At 52.0% G+C, this 19,705-nt stretch overlaps 1 protein-coding gene across 1 annotated transcript; it reads right to left on the bottom strand.

The window, feature by feature from the left end:
- Positions 1 to 2,281: 2,281 nt before the first annotated feature.
- On the bottom strand, positions 2,282 to 19,308 carry NPHS1 (NPHS1 adhesion molecule, nephrin). The gene is given in 30 exon segments (XM_058530827.1): positions 2,282 to 2,440; positions 4,453 to 4,568; positions 4,675 to 4,768; positions 4,920 to 4,995; positions 5,103 to 5,127; positions 5,264 to 5,383; positions 7,083 to 7,139; positions 8,711 to 8,892; positions 8,976 to 9,087; positions 10,458 to 10,609; positions 10,706 to 10,734; positions 10,736 to 10,863; positions 10,963 to 11,134; positions 12,387 to 12,508; positions 13,046 to 13,186; positions 13,267 to 13,407; positions 13,848 to 14,020; positions 14,116 to 14,245; positions 14,361 to 14,547; positions 15,753 to 15,877; positions 15,978 to 16,122; positions 16,382 to 16,539; positions 16,725 to 16,896; positions 16,985 to 17,112; positions 17,298 to 17,401; positions 17,784 to 17,865; positions 18,416 to 18,544; positions 18,727 to 18,849; positions 18,927 to 19,142; positions 19,251 to 19,308. Coding segments are annotated over 30 exon segments (3,729 nt in total). The 3' UTR covers positions 2,282 to 2,308.
- Between the last annotated feature and the right edge of the window lie 397 nt (positions 19,309 to 19,705).

Genomic DNA, 19,705 nt, shown 5'->3' with positions numbered 1-19,705 from the left:
CGTGGACAAGTTTCAGTGGAGCTTTTAGACTCAGACAGACTAGGAAGAAGGACCTGGCCACCCAGTTCCAAAAACTTGGCCATGAGAACCTATGAACAGCAGTGGAGCATTGTCTCTTATAGCAACGGAGGATGAGAGGATGGCACAAAAGACTGGGCAGGGCTCCGCTCTGCTGTACTCAGGGTCTCTGGGAGTGGGAATTGACTGGACGGCACGAAGAACAATGCACTTTCGTCAGGGATATCACTGACGTGCTGTTGTATCCTCAGTATTTTATATCAGGAGGCCCATGGTGTCATTTTGTCCCATGACTGGTAATGTTAACTTTGATCTTTTGGTTAAGGTGACATCTGTCAGGTTTCCTCCACTGTGAAATTACTATTTTTTTTTCTTTGGTAGCTAATAAAATAAATGTTCTTTTAGCTCTACTACCTTGAGTGAGTTTCTGCCCCTTGCCAGTTACTCATTGCTGAATTAGTTAACTAAAGACTCCATTCAAAGTGGCTTAAGAGAGTGGGTAATTTATGATTGCAACTCACTGAAGACGTCATTCATTTTCACCTAAGGGAGAAGGGGCGTTTATAGTCTAGGAGTGGTTCTGACTCTAGGTGCCGCTGGATCCAGGGGCTTGGTGTGATCAGGAACTTGTTCCCTTCTTTAATACCTATATAAATTTAGAGGGGCTAGATTCTGGGCAGACGAGGCAATAGATGTCTGCTACGTTGATTCAGACAGTGGCAAAGAGGAATAAGTGGGAAGTCCATGAAGATACCCCAGACACCCAAGATACAATGTCGGGTCCCTTTGGAGAGCCTTACCCAAGTGGTTCATGTGGTGCTGAGCAACCTGGGACCTGGATTATCAGCATATTCTGCTCCCTGAGCACAATGATTGATTCAGGGATGGGCATGAGACCCAAGCTGGGCTGATGAAAGACAGGACTCTCCAGAGGCACTCTGGCTGCTGAGACTACGGAATGCCAGCCAAGACCTGTAAGTGGTCATCTTTGTGAGAGAGACCCCTCCTGGCTTTTGTTTCAATACCGGGTCCAGCACTGCCTGAAGCCAACACTACCCCTGGGATCTTCAGCTATAAGAGCCAGTAAATTTACCTCTCCTGATCCACCAGTGTGGACACAGAATGTCGTAAGTTTCCTCTTTGAAAAGGAAAACTACACAATTAGAAAAATTCTACTTTTGGGATTGGAATCATCTTTTAACCAAAGGGAAATCATTTGGACCCTAATGTATTTGTGTATTCAGGTGCTGTGATGTAAAAACTTATCTTAGTCTGCGCTGATAAGAAATAACATGGACAAACATTTGAACAAAGCAGTTTTGATTATAGGAATAATCAAGTAGAAGTGGAGGCCAAAGAAAGGTTATACTTAGCTATAGTCTGTTCTCCATGGAAATAGGCAGATTTCTCAGTTATCTTTTCCTGCTATTCAATATAAAGAATAAAAATTCTCGTGCTGGGCTGCTTCATTATTTATTTTTTTAAATCACCTTTATTGAGGTATAATTTATGTACCATAAAACGCACCCATCTTAAGTGTACAGTTCAATGAGTTTTGACAAATCTATATACCCAAGTAACCACCACCACGATCATGACAGAGAGTATTTCCATCACCTCCAAATAGTTCCTTCATGCCCTCTGCAGTCAATTCCCTCTTCATGGCCCCAGGCAACTACTGATCTGCTCTGTCACCATAGATTAGCTTTGCCTGTTCTAGAATTTCTATAAGTGAAATCATACAGTAAATATTCTTTTGTGTCTGGCTTATTTTGATAGTCTATTTATCTTCTTTTTATAGAGTCTATTTATGTTTACACGTGTGTCATAGTTCATACATCATGTTTTAGATAACCGAGGAAAATAATAAAACAAGTAGGACATAACAATGGTTCATAAATTCCACTTATTCTTAGCTATTTCAGATACAGTTGAACTCAAAGTGAACTAAGTTTTTAGTATGTCTTTTCCCACTTCTGAGATTTTTATTTTAAAAAAGCATAAAGACCCTCCAAATAGCTTTTCATTTTTGAGATGTTTTTTTACAATTCACTGTGTCCCTTTGGAGAAGTTCAGTTTCTAAAGCCACCCCCAAAAGGAGCCTTGTTTATACTTTGACACCAGCTTGAACCATCTTCTGTCACTAACAACCCTCCATGTCCTCTCCAGAAAAAGTCCAGTCTTTTGTGTCTTACGGAGCTTGCTTAAGACGCTCAGCCCAGGCTGGACTGGAAAGGACCGTTGGAATACTGTGTCCTGCAGGTGTAGGAAAAGGATGTCAAGAAGGGTCTCACACCAGATGTCCCCTCAGCTCAAAGGGTAGAGAATCAGGCTCCAGAGGGTCCAAGTCTCCTGCCACCTGATCGTAGATTCCTCTTGGATCCTCATACTTGTTCCCAGGCCAGCAGGGGCCATATGCACCCTGACAAGCAAAGGTGGAGTTAGAACCATAGAGGGAGGCCCTGTGGGTCATCATTACAGTTTTGGGGGATACACACTCCTGCTCAACTTCCCAGAAAAAAAATGTTTTAGTTTCTAATTACAGGAAAAAATTCTAACATATACAAAGAGTAGAATGATTATAATGAACCCCCATCGTGAACTCCCACGTACCTGTCACCTAGTTTCCACAATATCAACACTTGGTCAATCTTGATTTACCTATATCTCTATCTTCTCATCCCCCACCTCCCCTAACTGGATTATTTTTAAGCGAGTCCAAGATATCCCATGATTTCCTGTCAGATAAATAATTTAAATGTCAGAAACATGAAACTTTTAAAAGCCCACGATAGCATCTATGGGAACTGTGGAAGGTGAGTCATGATTCTGTTAGTCCTATGAATTTCCAAAACATTTCCTCATCGAAACAGAAGAGAAAAAAGACCTGGGAAGGTGGTCCTTTCTGGAGATGTGTTTTGCCCTAGGATTGGGAGAAAATGGTTGTTTTAGCTCAGCAAACTTGAGAACAGATTTGGCTCTGGGCCGAATATGGCCTACCTCCTGTTTTTGTATGGCCTGAGAGCTAAGAACAGTTTTGTATTTTTAAATTGTTGGGAAAATATCAGAAGAAGAATAATATTTGTGACATATGAAAATTACTGTATATGAAATTCAAATTTCAGTGTCTAAAATAGAGTTTTATTGGAATTTAGCCACACTCATTTGTTTATGTAGTGTCTATGGCTACTTTTACACTACAATGCAGAGTTGGGTAGTTTTGAGAAAGACAGTATGTCCTGCAAAGCCCAAAATATTTGCTATCTCGCCCTTTACAGAAAAAGTGTGCAGACCGCATCTGTGCTTCCGAGGGCACGTATGGTTCAGCACCATGGACAGCATTTATGCATGCATTTCCACTCTGGGGGGACTGGTGCCCCATCTGGGACAAGGTGACAGAGGGAAATCCTGGGCCCAGAGGTGCCAGAGCATCAGCCAAGGCCACACAGAAAGTCAGTGGTTCTGTCCCACCTCCCGCACCGTGGGGGCTGGTCAATGGTCAAAGTGCCTGTCTGTTGCTTTATCTGCCCATCACCATCTTCAGTTCCCTCTGGGCTCTGTCCCTCTCCCACTCTCAGCCCAGTGGACTGAGTGGAGCTGGCCCTTACTCCCCGATGCCAGGGGTGTGTACCGATCCAGACCTGTCCAATTAGCACAGTCCACCCCAAGCTTCACTGACTGGTTCAGCGACGAGTACGTGACCCAAGCTAGACCAATACATGTCAGCCTTGGGGCTTCAGGGGTATTGGAAAATACACATTCTCTTTCTCTGAGAGTTTCTAATCTAATAGGATACAAACCTGGATTTGCTAGGGATATCTTTAGGGAGGAAATTCTGGGTCCAGCTGGGTGGGCCTGAATATAATTCTATCCCTTGACTTTTCAATTGAGTGGGCCAAAAAATTCTGTCTCTAGATCTCCCTTCTTAACCAGTGTAGTGGAGATGGCCAATTATCCAATGAAACACACACCTTCCCTCTTCCACACTAACAGAATTGTAGTGAGGCATATAGCTGCCAAGCCAGACTACATTTCTCAGCCTCTTTTGCAGTTAGGTGTGGCCATGAGACCATGTTCTCACTGATGGAATGAGAGCAGAGTGTACTATTTCTGGGCCTGGACTATAAGGAGGGTTGTGCCTCCACCACGCTCTCTTTTCCCCTTTCCCACCAGTTGAAACCCCCAGTGAACTGGCCGATCCATGGAAACCTGGACAACGCACTAGGGGATAGCAGAGGAACACAGCGGGAAGAACTCGGGCTCCAGAATAACCGCGTGCAGCACTCACCTCTGACTGCTACATGAGAGAGAAATAGACTCTCTCATTCAGGCCCCTGGATTATGTCCAGGCCTGTTTGTTACAGCAGCCAGCTTTCCCTAACTAATACAAGCAGTAGGAGGTGGGCTTCTGGCACTGGGAGAGTTTCTCCTCACCATCTGTACTTCATCATAGAGGTGTCCCCAGGCCCCATACGGGGCGTACGGTCTTTCCACCTCATCATACAGGTGCCCAGGAAAGGGCACATCCTCCTCTTCAAGGCCTGTGAAACCTGGGGTTGGGGTGGAAGGAAGGGATGGTCAGGGCACCCAGTCCAGATGTCAGGGACATCTATGAGCCGGGGGGGGGGGGGGAGTTCATATGTGGTCACGACTCACCTCGGGGATAAGACACCTCCTCCAGCGTGGGGGGCAGCTGGGGGCTGAAGTCCCTCATGGAGTGGTAATATGGCTCTACGTCTGTTGTGCTCACCTGTCAACCCCCCCAAAAATAAACCAGATGAAGTCCTTCCATCCTCTGACTCCACAGTTCCTGGAAAGGGCAGGGATTCCCCTGAAGCTAATGGCAGAATGTTAGTCACTGTCAATTCCCTGCTGGGGGGCTGTCCTGCCCCCCCACTCACCGTGGAGCTCCGAGTGTCCCGGTCTCCAGTCCACTGGCTCTCCTCGTATTCATTCCTGACCCGGTCCTCCTCCGACCTTCCAGGATGCAAGTACGGAGGGCAGTTGAGTGTTGACCCTCTGACACCTGTTGCCCCAAACCTCCTCCCTCAGAGCCTTCCTTACAGAAAAACACCCCCACTTACCCCGCCTCTGTCTTCTCTGAGATGCCTGAGGGAAGTAGGAAAAAGGAGTCAGAGACGACCCCCTCCCTCGGAGCCCATCCGGCCCTGGGAGACCTTCAACACGCAGCAGCCCCAGGGCTCCCTGTCACCCTCCTCCCAGCAGGGGAAGGGTCTCTCCTCACCCTCAGCAAGACGCCTCAGTCTCCGCTGCCAGAGGAATCCCCCAACACAGGAGGCATTAGAAAGCAGCAGAAGACCCCCAACAGCAAACAGCACAGGCAGCAGGGGCAGCTCCGAGGGTCCTGGGGGCGGAAGGTACCACTCAGTGAGCCCAAAACAACTGGCTCTAGGCCCAGAGGGGGTTCTCTGGGAAAGCCTGTCCCTGACTAAGCAAAGCCCTCCTCCCAGTCAGGGGCGAGCACGGCGGGGGTTTCCATGTCCACCCCCTCTTGCCTCCCCCGGGCAGGGGGCTCCTTTCTCACATCAACCCACTAGCAGCGGGTCCTACCTTTGCCTGAGCCCCATGTACCGACTCAGGCGGAGCTTCAGCTCCTCAGCTGGGCATTCAAGACCTTCTGTGATCTGGCCTTTTCCCACGTTTCCAGCCTTGCCCACCAACCATAGACTCTGGTACTGGACCCTCCAGCCACACAAAGTAACCGCTGGCTGTTTCCAGAATCACTGAGGCAGACCCACACCACCCCTAAGCCTTGGAATGGCCAAGTGTCTGTCCTTAAATGTCCTTTCTTCTCATATTCTCTTCACTCTTCCAGTTCCATCTCAAACGACTTCCTCTTTGCACAAACTTCCATCCCAGACAACGTCAGACGCCTCTGCTATGTCCTGAGGACAAGACTAAGTCCCTGCAAGCAGACATCTGCTCAGCTTCCGTCTCCCCATCTTCTGCCAACAGCACTCATTTCTTCTGAGGAAACAGCCACTCCCCTGCTCTCGTCTGTGTGCTCCGCAGGACTCCACGGAGGACACTGGCCCAGCCTGGCCAAGAAGAGCACCCCTCCCTCTCTCCACAGTATCGCTTCAGAGGCCGGCATTTGACCCAAGGCGGATTTCTGCCAGAACATTTAGGCCACTCTTCTGCTGGCTGCTAAGAAGTGGTTGTCCCACTGGAGCTGGACGTGTGGGGGAATTTCTTTGCCCTCTTGATGGAAGAAACGAGAAGGAAGCCTTCAGAGATGAAGGCAGAGTTAAGAGGGGTGAGAAATAGATCCTTGGGGAAAATTTTGAGCGCCCGAATCCAGCCACAGTTGGAGTTTTCAATTTCACGAGCCAAGTAGTTCTTTCTGTTGCCTACAACTGCTGAATTTCTGTCACTTGCAACCCTCTTCTCAGGCTCTAAAGGGGGTTGTTGCCAAAATGGTCATAATTCTCTATAATTTTGAGTGGTCCCCTTCCACGCTGACTCTGAGCTGAGCCATGTCACTCACTTCGGCCAATGAGATGATACTAAACGTGACAGGATCAGAAGCTTGAACAGTGCTTGTAAATTGGAGCTTGCCCTCGCTTGCTGCCCTTTGGTCTCCTGGGACCACCTCCACGTGAACAAGCCAAGGGGAGACATGTGGCCAAGGGCTCTCCATTGTCCCAGCCAAGAGCCAGACGGTTAGATGGGTGAGAAGGAGGCCTCCTGGACGACCAGTCCCAGCAGAGCCACCAGTCCCAGCCACTCATCCAATCATGAGAAATAACGCTTGTTGCTGTAAGTGCCCATGTTTGCGGTGGTTTGTTATGCAGCAAAAGCCAACGGATGCAGGCTCTGCACAGGGCATGGAATCAGCTAATTCTTTTAGAATTAAACTGAATTAGGAAGAGAGAGAATTGATCACCTCCAGGCAAGAGGCCGAGCTAAGGATATGAGTGGGGGCCCATAGAGACAGAGTTAGGTCTTCAGGGGCTATGGCCACAAGGCAAAGGAGGCGGGTTACAAACCTGAAAGTTTTATTCTCAGGGGAGAGAGGGGTGCTTGGGGGATGGAGGACTTGCCTGCAGGCTGCTCTGTGGGCAGCTGGTAGCCGGGTTCTCCAGAAGGCTGGTCTAGACCTGGGGATGGGTATAGAGATTGTGAATCAACACCAAGAATCTGAGATAAGCCTTAAATATTTCTCAGTCTCCTATTAAGGTTTTCAACTCATTTGGAGACTCATGGGAACTGATTTATGGCTTCTTAGGACTATTTCAAAGAGAGCTGGAAATTGCTGATAATAATGGTAATACTATCAATAGCCATTCTAATGCCAATTGTAATAATAATAATTAATTGGCGATGAGTGCTTTATGGTATAGAAGGTCCTTTTAACCTGAGTTGCCAATTTGGGGGTTAATCGAAGAAGATGCTGGACTGTCAGAGTGCATTAATAGAAGCATAAGTTCTAGAGCAGGGGAGGTGAGTGTAGTACTTTATGCTTTAGTGCTCAAAGGGAAGACTGGCATGAGGGGGGAAAAGAGAGGAGGGAAAACTGTAGGGATGGGCAAGGGTCCTTACTTCCATGAGGAAAAAGGCTGCTCTGTCAGGAAGGTAAAGACAGAAAGAGGGAGCTTTCATGGGGCAAAGTAAACAGAAGGTGAGCAGGGGGCATTTCTTTAAATTAGCATTTACATAGCACTTACTTTGTACAGGGCACTGTTCTAAGCACTTTAGATATATTAATTTATTCCTCACAACTGTCCAAGATAGACCTTATCTTCAGAAACTGAGGCACAGAGATCTGAGATATACCTTATTTTTAGAAACTGAGGCTCAAAGATGTTAAGTACTTGCCTAAGGTCTCCCAGCTAGGAAGTGGCAGAGCTGGGACTCGAACCCAGGCTGGTCTGAACCAGCTCTGTGTGGTGAACCACTCACTACAGTGCCTGTCAGAGTCACAATGTTCTCATTAGTCATTTTCAAGGAATTTGTCCATTTCATCAGAGTTGCTGAATTTATTGGCATAAAGTTGTTCATAATGTCCCCCAGTTACCCCTCTCATGTCTGTAGAGCCACTAGCAATGTCTCCTCTTTCGCTCCTGATATCCGTTAAGTTGTCGTCTCTCTTTTCGGCCTTGATTAGCTTTACAAATGTTACTGATATTTTCAGAGAAGCAGCTTCTGGTTTCACTGATTTTTCTCTATTGTTCTTCTGTTTTCTACTTCATCAGTTTCTGCTCCTCCCTTTATCATTTTCTTCCTTCGGTTTACTTTGGGTTTAATTTGCTCTTCTTTTTCTAGTTTCTTAAGATGGAAATTTGGAGCATCAGTTTGAGGCCTTTTGTAAAAATCCCATATGAGCATTTAATGCTATGAATCTCCTGCTAATCACTGCTTTAGCTCCAGTTCACAATTTTCATATGTTTTCATTTTCATTCCATTCAAACTCTCTTCTAATTTCCCTTGTGTCACTTATCACATTCAGACAGTATAGGTTAGTGGCTGAAAACTAGTCTCTGGTGTTCATCTGCCTGAGTTTCAGTTGCATGTCTACCTCCTTCTAGCTGTGTGAGCTTGGACAATTTGCTTAACCTCTCTGGGCCTCAGTTTCTTCATCTGTAAGAGGGGAATAGTAGTATTGACTTCACTATACCACCCTATAAGTCCTCTGAGGAACTGCAACCTGCCCAAGACTGTTCCTTCCTACCTGGGGTGGTGATAGGGATCTGGGACCCCTTGTCAGCTAGTCCGCTGTCCCCCAGGGCGTTGCTAGCGAGCAACCAGACCCTGTATCGTGTAGCAGGCTGCAGTCCAGTCAGCGTGAAGGTGGTGGCCTGGGGCGGTAGGACATCCACGTAGAGGAACCCTGGAGTCCCCAGAGCCTCATACCTGCAGGAGAGGGAAGGCAGTCCTTCAGGGAGGTGCCCCAGCCCTGCTGGCTGCCACCCCTTCCTGCCTCCCCAGGAACCCACCTGATCTGGAACCTCTGTGGCAGGCCCCCATCAAAGCCAGGCTTCCACTCCAGCCCCACCGAGTATGGGGTCGTGCTCACGACCTTTAATCCCACTGGGGGATCAGGGCGGCCTTTGAGGAAAAGAATGGGGAGAGTAGTCAGAGGGTACAGAAGGATTCTAGAATAATTTTGAATATACAGTTGATTCTCGTTCTTCATGGCGATTATGTTCTGTAAAGTTGCTGTGAACACTGAACTAGCAAATACCCAACTATTGTTTCCAGGGGAAACGCGGGGTTAGGTTCCTGCGAGCCGCTAGTCACAACGTTTTCATCACCCAAACAATAGACAATCTTGTTTTATATGTGTTTCTGTTTAAGGACACCTTTTAAAATACATGTTGTTGATTCATTAACATCGCACTCACGGCCAACAGCGCCATAACTCACGCCTGAACAAAGCTTATCCCACGCAAGCGTTTCCTCCACATGTCACATCGCAGCCTCCTTGCTCTTAGGGACACTAGACAGCACTTCAGCACATTGCGTGGGGCCATTTTAATTAGCAGAATCACTAACAAAAAGCACAAAAATGCAAAAAACTGTGGCACTAAGGAGACTGTGAAAGGACACTTATTTATATCTGAGAGCCGAAACAGGAAGGCAGGGGGTCGCCTGGCTCCACCTCAGCCGAGAATGGGCTCATGGGGTGACTCAAATTTTTCACCCGCTCTGTACACATCCCTGAGTGACTGGAAAAGCACCATGAGAATTGATTTTGGGGTGACAAATAAATTTTAGTGAGTAGGCAAATTTGCAAATATAGGCTTGACAAATACTGAGGATCGACTGTGTAACATACATGTTCCTGTAGTGGATTTCTTGTGCCTAGCTCACATTCGTTCCCCTCCTTTCTTCCGGATACAGAACCCTGAATATCCTTTGGAGAATCGCCTGCCTGCATTCTCAGGCCATGTGCTTCTGATGGAAGTGACTCCACCCCTTGAAGGATGGACATGCGGCCCGGCTTGGCCAACCAGAGCGTCGACTTCCCCTGACCGCACGATTGGTTCAGGGATGGCCTGGGAGCCCAGTAGAGCCAATGAAGCTTAATTCTAGCACTTTCACACCACTGTTAGGAAAAAAAATTCTATTTCCCCTGGAAGGTCTAACAGCCAACTATGAGGAGCCAACCGACACAGAAAAGCAGACCTGAGAGAGAGAGAGTCCTGGATGACGGCTGACTCTAGAGCCAGCCACTCCTGAAAATCTGCTTCTCAGTTATTTGGGCCAAAAAGTCCCCTTTCCCCTTTTAGTCCTTTGTTCTGGGTTTCCCTGAAGACCCCGTCTCCATTAGGATTTTCAGGGCAGGCAAAAACTCCATCCTCACTCATAAACACCTCTCAGGTTTCAGGAACACTGCCAGTGTGGGGCCAACCAGAGACGCCGGGATTGACCTGGGGCGCGCCCTCCCAACCCCCCACAGCCCCCTCCCACCATACTGATGCTGACGAGCTGAATGTTGGTGTGGTCCGAGCCGAGGGGATTGGTGGCTGTGCACGTGAAGAGAGCATAATCTTGGGCTGCAGACACGTTGGCAATGGTCAGGAGACTGCTGTGGACCCCGCCCTGGTGGTACGTGTGCTCTGTGTACCTGGAGAGGAGGTGTGGCAGGGATTCAGGGAGGGTAGCTGGGGGGCTGGGGACCAGACTTGGAGCTGAAGTGCTCCCTGGCTGGGCCTGGGCTCACCTGGGATCCTGGAGATCCAGAGGGACCCCCGTTTTTGGTCCAAGTAAAGACAATGTTTGGAACTCCTCGGGCACGACAGTGGAGAGTGGCAGAACTGGTACTGTCTCCAGCTGCAGCCACCTTAGTTAGGGGAGTGGGATGCTCCACCTGGGGGGCAACTAGGAAGAGTTGGGGGTCATCATGAGGTATATGGAAGGACGTGAGAGAGGTGGGTTTAGTGGCAGGCTTTGAAGTCAGGGGTTTGGGGTGTTACTCACATCTGACAACAAGACGGACCAGCCCTCGGGCTGGAGGTGCCACCCCATTGTCCACAATGCACTGGTAAGCACCAGCCTGGGCCAGCTTGGCCTGGCGAATCTGAAGACGCCCTGTGGATCCCTTTGATGTCATCTCCATGTCATCCAGGCTCTGGTCCTCTTCCTCTTCTCCCTGGAGGTCCAAGACTCAAGAGGTGGCCCTCCAGTTCCATCATCCCCCAAACTGGGTCCCTTCTGTAGCCTCATTTTCCCAGCCACAATCACCTTCTACAGAGCTAGCAAAGAAAAAGTCCCCCCTAGGGCCAGCCCGGTGGCGCATCGGTTAAGTGCGTGTGCTCCGCTTTGGCAGCCCGGAGTTTGCAGGTTTGGATCCCGGGCACGCACCGACGCACCGCTTGTCAAGCCATGCTGTGGCGGCGTCCCATATAAAGTAGAGGGAGATGGGCACGGATGTTAGCCCAGGGCCAATCTTCCTCAGCAAAAAGAGGAGGACTGGTATTGGATGTTAGCTCAGGGCTAGTCTTCCTCCCCCATAAAAAGAAAAAGAAAGAGATCCCCCTGTCATCTATCCATCCATCCATCCATTTATCCAATCATTTGTGTATGGATCCATTCATTCATCCACCAATCCAGCCAACCACTAACCCATCCATTTATCCAACCTTTCATGCTTGGAACCATCTATCCACCCAATCATCCATCTATTTAATCATCCACCTATCCATTGATTCATCCATTTCTCCATCCATCCATTCACCTCTCCTTCCTTCTATCAATTCATTCATTCACCCATTCATTCATCCAACCATTCGTTGGATGAACCCATTCCTTCTATCCATCCATCTATCCACCCTTCCATCTCTCCACCCATCCACCCCATCTATTCACTCATACATGCACACACTCATAAACACATGCATCTGTTCATCAATTCATCCAGCTACCTATTTATCCATCTCTCCATCTCTTCATTGATCTATCCACCATCCATTCATTCATCCATCATCCTTCTACAGACATCTTTCCACTGATGATGTATATATCCATTCATCTACTCTCAAATATAATCCATTTTACTACTCATTTCTCTTATTCAATCATCTACCCACCCACGTATTCATCTATTTATCCATTCATTCACTTGTCCATTTGTTCTTTCATCCACTCACTCATCCATCCACCTGTTCATCTACCCATCTACCTAGCGATCCATATATCCATCACCTACCCACCCACTCACCTGGTTATCTATGCACTCATCCACCCATCCATCTGCCATTCAACAGTTAGTTCTTGGAGCACGCCCCAACAAGTATATAGTTATACAAGGTCATATAGATGTGACCCCTCCTGCCAAGGAGCTCACAGTCAAGAAACCACATCCCCCAGTCCCCACCTCCATTTACCAAGGGTTGGATCCTCACCAGTCTCTCCCAGTTGAACATCTCTGGAAGGATGGGATTGGCATCAACGGTGCAGACTATGTCCACAGAACCCCCAACGTTCACCTCAGTGGGGTCCTGGAGAGCTCGGATGGTGGGAGCATCTGGGGGAGGCAGAGGCTTGGGGAAGACACTTGGGCCCTGATAGGCCTTGGTGGGAGAGGGTCCCAGGTGGGAGGGGTGTCTTAGAGGTGCCCAGGAAAGTTACAAGTGTAAATACAATCCGCCCTTTACCCAGAGCACTTGGAGTAGAGTTCTCAAGATTAGTGAGGGTGTCCCCACTCTCTACTGTGCCTCTGTGGTGACACGAGTAGGTCCGGCGGACTTCCAGAATTGGGTGGGGGTGGGGCTTCCGCTTCCATAGCGGGCTTGGTAACTCCCATGTAGGTGAGCCCCCTGTCTGGGCAGAGACTCCACCTTGGGTCTCTCTAATGGGCAGGACTCCCAAAGTGGGCGTGGCTCCATCACAGTCCAGGCTTCCGGAGTGGGAGGCTTACAGGATGGGTGAACGTCCCTGGTTGGGTGGAGCTTCCACAAAGAGGAGACTCCACCCTGGGCAAGGTTCCCTGGGCGGGTGTGGTTTCCAGGGTGGGCGTGGCTCCCAGAGCTCCCTAGTTTCCAGGGGTCGTGAGGGGGCTCACAGTGTACATCCAGCCGCACTAGCGCTTCAGCCGTGCCCTCCGAGTTTTGGCAGTGCAGCTGATAGAGGCCGTCGTCGGCGCGGGTCACATTCCACAGCTGCAGAGCTCCGCCAGACAGGATGCGATGACGGGGGCCGCCAGCTGGGAGAGGTCAGGGTGAGGGGCCTGCCAGGCCCTTCCGTCCCGAGACCTGCACCCCTCTCCATGCCCACTCCGCGCACCTGGGCTGAGGCGGTAGCCGCGGAAGGTCCAGTTGAAGGCCTCCGGGGCAGGGTTGGCGGACACGGACACGGGCAGAAGCGCCTCGCCCTGCTCCACCGCGGTCACCACGAGCACCTGCTCCCCCAGGAACTCTGGAGGATCTGCAGAGGGGGCACCGCCGGGAGTCAAGATTGTTGTTAAGGTTGGGGTCCGGGATGGATTTGAGATCATGTACAGGTATAAAGTGTTAAAGTCGAGGTCACTAGATTAAAGCTACGGACAAGGTAACAGTTAAGTTCAGAGCCTAGCTCGGGGGTTAGGTTCAGGACAGTGGTTGGGATCCAGTTGAGGAAAAGGGTAGAGACCAGAGTCAGGTTTAAGGGTAGAGACGGAGAGAGGGGCCAGGATGGGAGTCATGGTGAGGAGTTTGGACAGAGGACAAAGGCAAGATGCAGGTTGGGCAGGATAGGAGTTGGTGCAGGGCCAGGGGTCAGGAAAGTTTCGAGGTTTAGGAGTGAGGTCAAAGACAGTGTCAAGGTGAAGACCCAAGTAGTATGCGGTCGGGAGGGGGTCAAGAGGGCTTCCAGGCCGGCGCACGTACACAGCACGTTGAGGCGGTAGAAGGAGCTCACGGTTTCTCTCAACTCCGCGCTGTGGGCGCGGCAGGTCACGCGGTGGCCGTGGTCGCGGGATGACAGTCTCAGAAGGACGCTCCTGGCGGCGGCGGAGCCTCTGAAGGGGGCGCTCCGGGGCGGGGCGGCCACGCCTTCCAGCCTGTAGACCCGCAGTGGGGGTGGGGTCGGGTCAGGGCGGAGACGGACAGGGAGGTGACCAGAACCAGGGAGGGGCGAGACCGCTCGCGCGCTCACCTCTCCCCCTCCTTGTCCCACGACAAGTTGACCGGAGGGTTGCTGCTCACGCTGACGCACGTCAAGTTCACAGCGTCCCCGGGGCGCAGCGCCGACGCGTTGGCCAGGATCGTCACGTTAGTCGGGGGAACTTGGATAACGGGTCGCAGGAGTGAGGACCGGAGGTGAGGAGGAGGCCCGGCCCAGCCCCGCGCCCCCCGCCGGGCTCCCGCCCCGTTCCCCGCCGCCCGGCCGCGCGCGCTCACACTGCACCACGAGCTGCGTGGACGCGCTGAGCTGGCCCGCCTTGCACGTGAACTTGGCCTGGTTGTCCGACGGGCCCGCGACCAGCACCAGCTCGCGGGAGAAGGTGCTCCCCGACTTCTCCAGGCTTCCCAGCTGCACCCGCCGCGGCTCCTGGGGCGGCCGCGGTTCGGTCACCGTGCGCGAGTCCTGAAGGCGGACACTGAGTGGGGGACCGCGGGGAGCCCTGCCAGTCCCCCCTGAGACGCCCCCACTGGGCTGGCCGCCAGCCCAGAAAAAGCTTTTGTGTGATGAGGATAGGGCGCCCCCTTCCGCGGGCACCCGGCTAGGGTGGAGGAATGGAGACCAGAATTGAGCATCCCCCGCCCTGGCGTCTCTGCCGCCAACGCTGGGCCCCCTGAACCCCGAGGTTTTGCCATCTGATCCCGCCTCCAGCCCCAGCCCACCCCCCAACCCCCGCGCCGCCCCGCCTGCTCTTCTCTGGGTGCTCCCTGCCGACCCTCAGCCCCGCTCCTCACAATCCATTCCCCCACATCTACCGAGCACCATATGCTGGAGACTCCCTTGGAATTGCCAAGCCTTCCCAGAATTCCTTCATTTTTCCTATCCTTAGTTCTTTTTCTTAAAATTCCCATTTTCCCCAAAGATTTCTTTTGGTCTTTCCCTTAATTCCATTGTCTTTTCACAGATTTGAATCTTTCTCCAATATCCTCCTATTATCCTAGTCTTTCACTAGAATTCTTTGTATTGCCCAAGGTCTTGGCATTCCCCTAGAATTCCGTCTAATTAAGTGGAATTCCATTTCATTCCTATAATTCCTAGTCTTTCCCCCAGAATTTCCACTAGCTCCCTAACTTGCCAGGATTTTCCCAGAATTCTGTCAGAATTTCTTTTCATTTTAATAGAATTTCATTTTCTTACCCCCAAGTCCCAAGAATTCAATTTAATATTAATGGATTTTCAAATGATCTGTGGAATTACTAGTCTTTCCACAAAATTTCTAGCCTTTGCCTACGCTATCATTGCGTTTGTTCCTGGAATTCTTAGTTTTCCCTAAAATTCCTGCCATTTCACCTGAATTCTGAGATTTCACCAGAATATCCTTTAATTTTAATGAGATTATTGTCTTTTGTCTGGAATTCCCAATCCTGATCCAGAATTCCTTCTTTTATCCTAGAATTCTGTTTTCCCAGAATTCCCAAAATTTTCCTAGGATTCCATTTAATTCTCATGGCGTTTGTGTCTTTTCCAATTTCCTGCCTAAACTCTAAATCTCCAGTATTTTTCATGAAATTCAGGTTTTTCCAAGATTTCCCAAGACTCTCTTTCCCAAGAGAGAGGTTTCATCCTTTCCCACTTTCCTGGCGACCCCACAGCCCTTGCTTGACACCCACCTTCAACCAGGTGAGGGAGGGGTCTGGGTTCCCTCCAATAGCCAAACACACCAGCCTCACCCGGGTCCCAGCCCGGAGGCGCTGCCCCACAGGCGGCCCCTCGATCCACAGCTTCTGGGCAGGATCTGTGGGGAGAGCCAGGAAGAGGGGCTTTTCTCTCTAGGCTCAGGCCTGAGGGTGTGGTCTCTAAGGCATGGGCACCCCTGGGCATGGGTGAGGGCTCACATTTCACATTCAGAACAAGCGACTTCTTGAAGGTCTCCTTGGTAAAGGCCTCACTGAAGGCCTCACATGTAAGGGTCAGACCATTGTCCTCTCGTCGCACCAGGAATGTCAGGTTGGACATGGAGATGTGGCCACCATGCAGGCCCTGGCAGGGAGCCAGCTTCAGACTTGGGGACTAGGGCACCCCTATCCATGGTACCAAAGGTCTGGGTCCACCCCAGACCACAGCAGGGACATATGAAGCATCTCCATCCCTCCATGTCAGACCCAAGAGGCCCGGACCCCAGTCCATGCTCCCCAAGGACCAAGGCATCCAGGATGACAGACCCCTCCTCTCCCAGATCCAGGAGTCATGCCCTCAGCTCCCTCCTCCCTCAGACCCAGGAGCTCGGCTCCCGCCTCACGTCCGTGACCGTCTCCTCTGTGGTCAGCAGTTGCCGCCAGCCCAGCCACCATCGCAGGAGAACCCGAGGGCGACTGGACTTGGTGATGCAGGAGAGCGTCACGTTCTTGTTCTCAGACTGGGATGCAGATCCCAGGATGGTAATGGCGCTGGGGGGAACTGCAAGATAATGGACAGAGGAGAGACGCCAAGCTGGGCTGGATTCCTCACAGACCAGCCCAGACAGATGAGGGACTGGGGACAGATGTCAAGGTATTTGGCATCAGACAAGCATGATTTGGGGCCACAAACATATGGTTCTCCGGGGCATGGACTGACAGATGGGCAGCTGCACCAGGACTCACAGGTGACCTGTAGTGTAACCCCACGTTCCTGGATCCCTGGAGATACGCTGTTGTGGGCCTCACAGCTGAGCCTCACCCCGTGGTCTTCTGGCCGTATGATCATCACTAGCAAGCTGCGGGCCACCGAGTGAGCGTGCTCCGTGCCCCACGCTGTGGACATGGGCTGGCCATTCTGGAGACAAGGACAGGCCTGGGTCAGCTCAGGGCCAGCTCCTGGCCCCCGCCCTTCCCCCCACCCCCACACCTGTCTCTGCCCTCACCTTCAGCCACTGCAGTGTCGCTGGCGGATTGCCCCCTCGGGCCATGCACAGCAGCTCCAAGGTCTGCCCTGCCCGCACATGCCCCTCATCCAGGCCTGGCCACTCAATGACAGGGGGTCCTGGGGGGACTGGGCAGCAACAGTCACTCAGTGGGCCTGGGGAGCCCATCCATTCTTTCCAGACCCCACAACCTGCCTCTGAACCCCCACATTTCTCCATGAGAACCCAAATCTTCCATAATCCCTGTGCTCCCCAGTTCCCCCAATTCTTCTCTGCATCCCCAGTGCCCACGGCTGACTCAGTTCCCACTTACACAAAACATTCATAGTGACTGAGACCTTGATAGGGGTGTCCAAAGCTGGGCTGGACCCCTCACAGACCAGTAACTGCCCATTATCCAAGCTCTGAGGTGTCACCCTAGGTGAGAAATTGGGGTTCTGGAGTCAGACACATCATCTGAAATTTAGGGAGACAAGGTGAAGAGATGGGGATCCCAGGTCCCCACGCCCGGTCTAAATCTCCCTGCTGATTTCCTCTAGGATCTGGAGTTCCATAGAAGAGATTAGGGGGTCATCAGTGAGAACTGGGGTCCTGGAGGCCCACACTTGGCCAAAATCTTTGTGCTTGATACCCTGGAACTGAGGTTCCCATAAAGAAGTTTTGGAGTGTCAGGGTGAAGAACTGGGTCCCAGTTGTTCATACCTGACCCAGGTTTCCATGCTTGAATCCTTGGGATGTGGGGTTTTCATGGAGAAATTTGTGGGTCAGGATGGAGGAGAGGGCGCCCCGACTCCCATACCTGGCTGTGGCCTCCGTGGTGAAGAGTTTCTCCTGGGACCCCGCATTCACGTTAGCAGAGATGTCTGGAATTATTTGTCCACCTTTGGGCAACAAGAAGGTTGGAGGGGTGCCAGGTTCTCCCCAACATAGATCTTGGGGAGCATGGCCTGAAGTCCTCAGGGTGAACACACTGCCTGCTCCCTCCTGGTTCTGGGGGAAAAGCACTAACTCCATTCCCTCCTGCCTCCTCAGGCCTCCCTCAGGCCTCCCTGAACACTGGAGTCCTCGGGACTGGGGCCTGGGCCTCTCCCTCCCCTCCCCTCCTTACTGGGTTGTATCACCCGCACCATCACCACCTCAGCTCCTTGTTTCTGCACCAACAATGACACCCATATCTCTGTCTGGAGCCTCAGCCTCTCCCCTGAGCCCCAGACCAGCAGTCCTGCCGTCTCCTGGGTGTTTCTCCCTGGATGTCCCCTCCCATCCACCAGGTCCCACACTGACCTCGGCATCTCCCCAAGCCTGCTCCTGCATCCCCAGCTCAGGAATGTCATGTATTCTGGGGCCCCTAGGAGGGCACTGGGCAGAGACACACCCCCTCCCACCCACTCCAGGGCTTCACATTGGCCCCACAAATTCACCCACACTCACTCCGGAGGAAAGTGATGTCGGGTGCTGGCTTTGCATCCCCAGACACACAGCTGACCTCGTACTCCTGCCCAGCCACCCACGTGACCGTGCTCCCTGCCTCGGGGGTCAGCTGAAGCACCTTGGGGGGCACTGGTGAGAAAGGGTCTGGGTTAAGCTGCCGCCTCGAGAGGGTTTGGGGGCTTATTGCTCGTGAAATGGGTCCTGGACCCCAGGTCTGAGGAAGGAGGGCTGAGGGCTTGGACTCCTGGAGCCTGGGGCAGGAGAGGGCTGGAGGTCCAGACTCATGGGTCCTGGGGGGCTCTCACCCATACCTAGCACAGAGAGAGTCACTCTAGGAGACACGAGCTCGGGGCCTGTCTCTGAGCGGCCGACCTGGCACTCGTACTCTGCGTCGTCGCTGAGGTCACATGCTTCAATGCGTAGGTGGAATTCCCCTGCAGGGGGGACCCAAGGTTCGGGGCCGCGGTCGGCCTCTGCTGGTGGCCCAGGGTCTCACGCTCTGACCCCTTACCTCTAGTGGGGTCCCCTTCCAGGCGGTACCGCGGGAAGCCCGGGATTCTGCGATCGGGGCCGAGCAGCAGCCCGTCTTTGGCCCACTGCACTGCACTGCCAGGGGCGCTGACCCCACACCGCAGCTCCGCAGCGGCCCCCTCCACCACCGTCGTGTTTTCAGGCAGAACCCAGAAGCCTCGGGGGGTGGAGGCAGGGATTGGCAACTGCGCCAGGCCTGGGGACACAGTGGGGTCAGCAAGAGAGGGCAGAGGGTCTGTCTGGAGAACGTAGGTGGGAAATGAGGGCCACTTGGCGCTCGGTCACAGGCCAGGATCCCACTCACCTGTGGCCAGCAGCCCCACGAGGAGCAGGGGAGCGCTGATGGGGATCCTCAGGGCCATCCCAGGTCCTCTTCCTGTGGCCCCACAGTGCCCACTGCCTGCCTCCTGCGTCTGCCTCTGTCTGTCTCTGGGTCCCTCTCTCTCTGTCTCTGTCTCTCGCTTTTCTCTTGCTCTCTCTTTTTCCGTCTGTCTCTTCTCTCTCTCTGTTTTTGTCTTCCCCTGAGTCTCTCTCCTTCTCTCCCTCTCTCCCTCTGTCTGTCTGTCTATCTCTCTCTCCCTGCCCTAAGTACCCTCCACTCTCCCACCTCCCGCCCTGTCTTTCTCTCTCTCTCTCTCTCTCCCTGTCTAAGGCACTCTCCCTCTCTCTCCCTCTGTGTCTGTCTCCCTCCTTGTCAGTCTCTGTTTCTCTTTCCTCTCTCCTGCCACCCCCACCCCTGCTCTCCTCTCACCATCACAG

This window comes from Diceros bicornis, chromosome 34 (genome assembly GCF_020826845.1).
Source record: "Diceros bicornis minor isolate mBicDic1 chromosome 34, mDicBic1.mat.cur, whole genome shotgun sequence".
NCBI lineage: Eukaryota > Metazoa > Chordata > Mammalia > Perissodactyla > Rhinocerotidae > Diceros > Diceros bicornis.
This window is presented reverse-complemented; position numbering and strand designations above follow the sequence as displayed.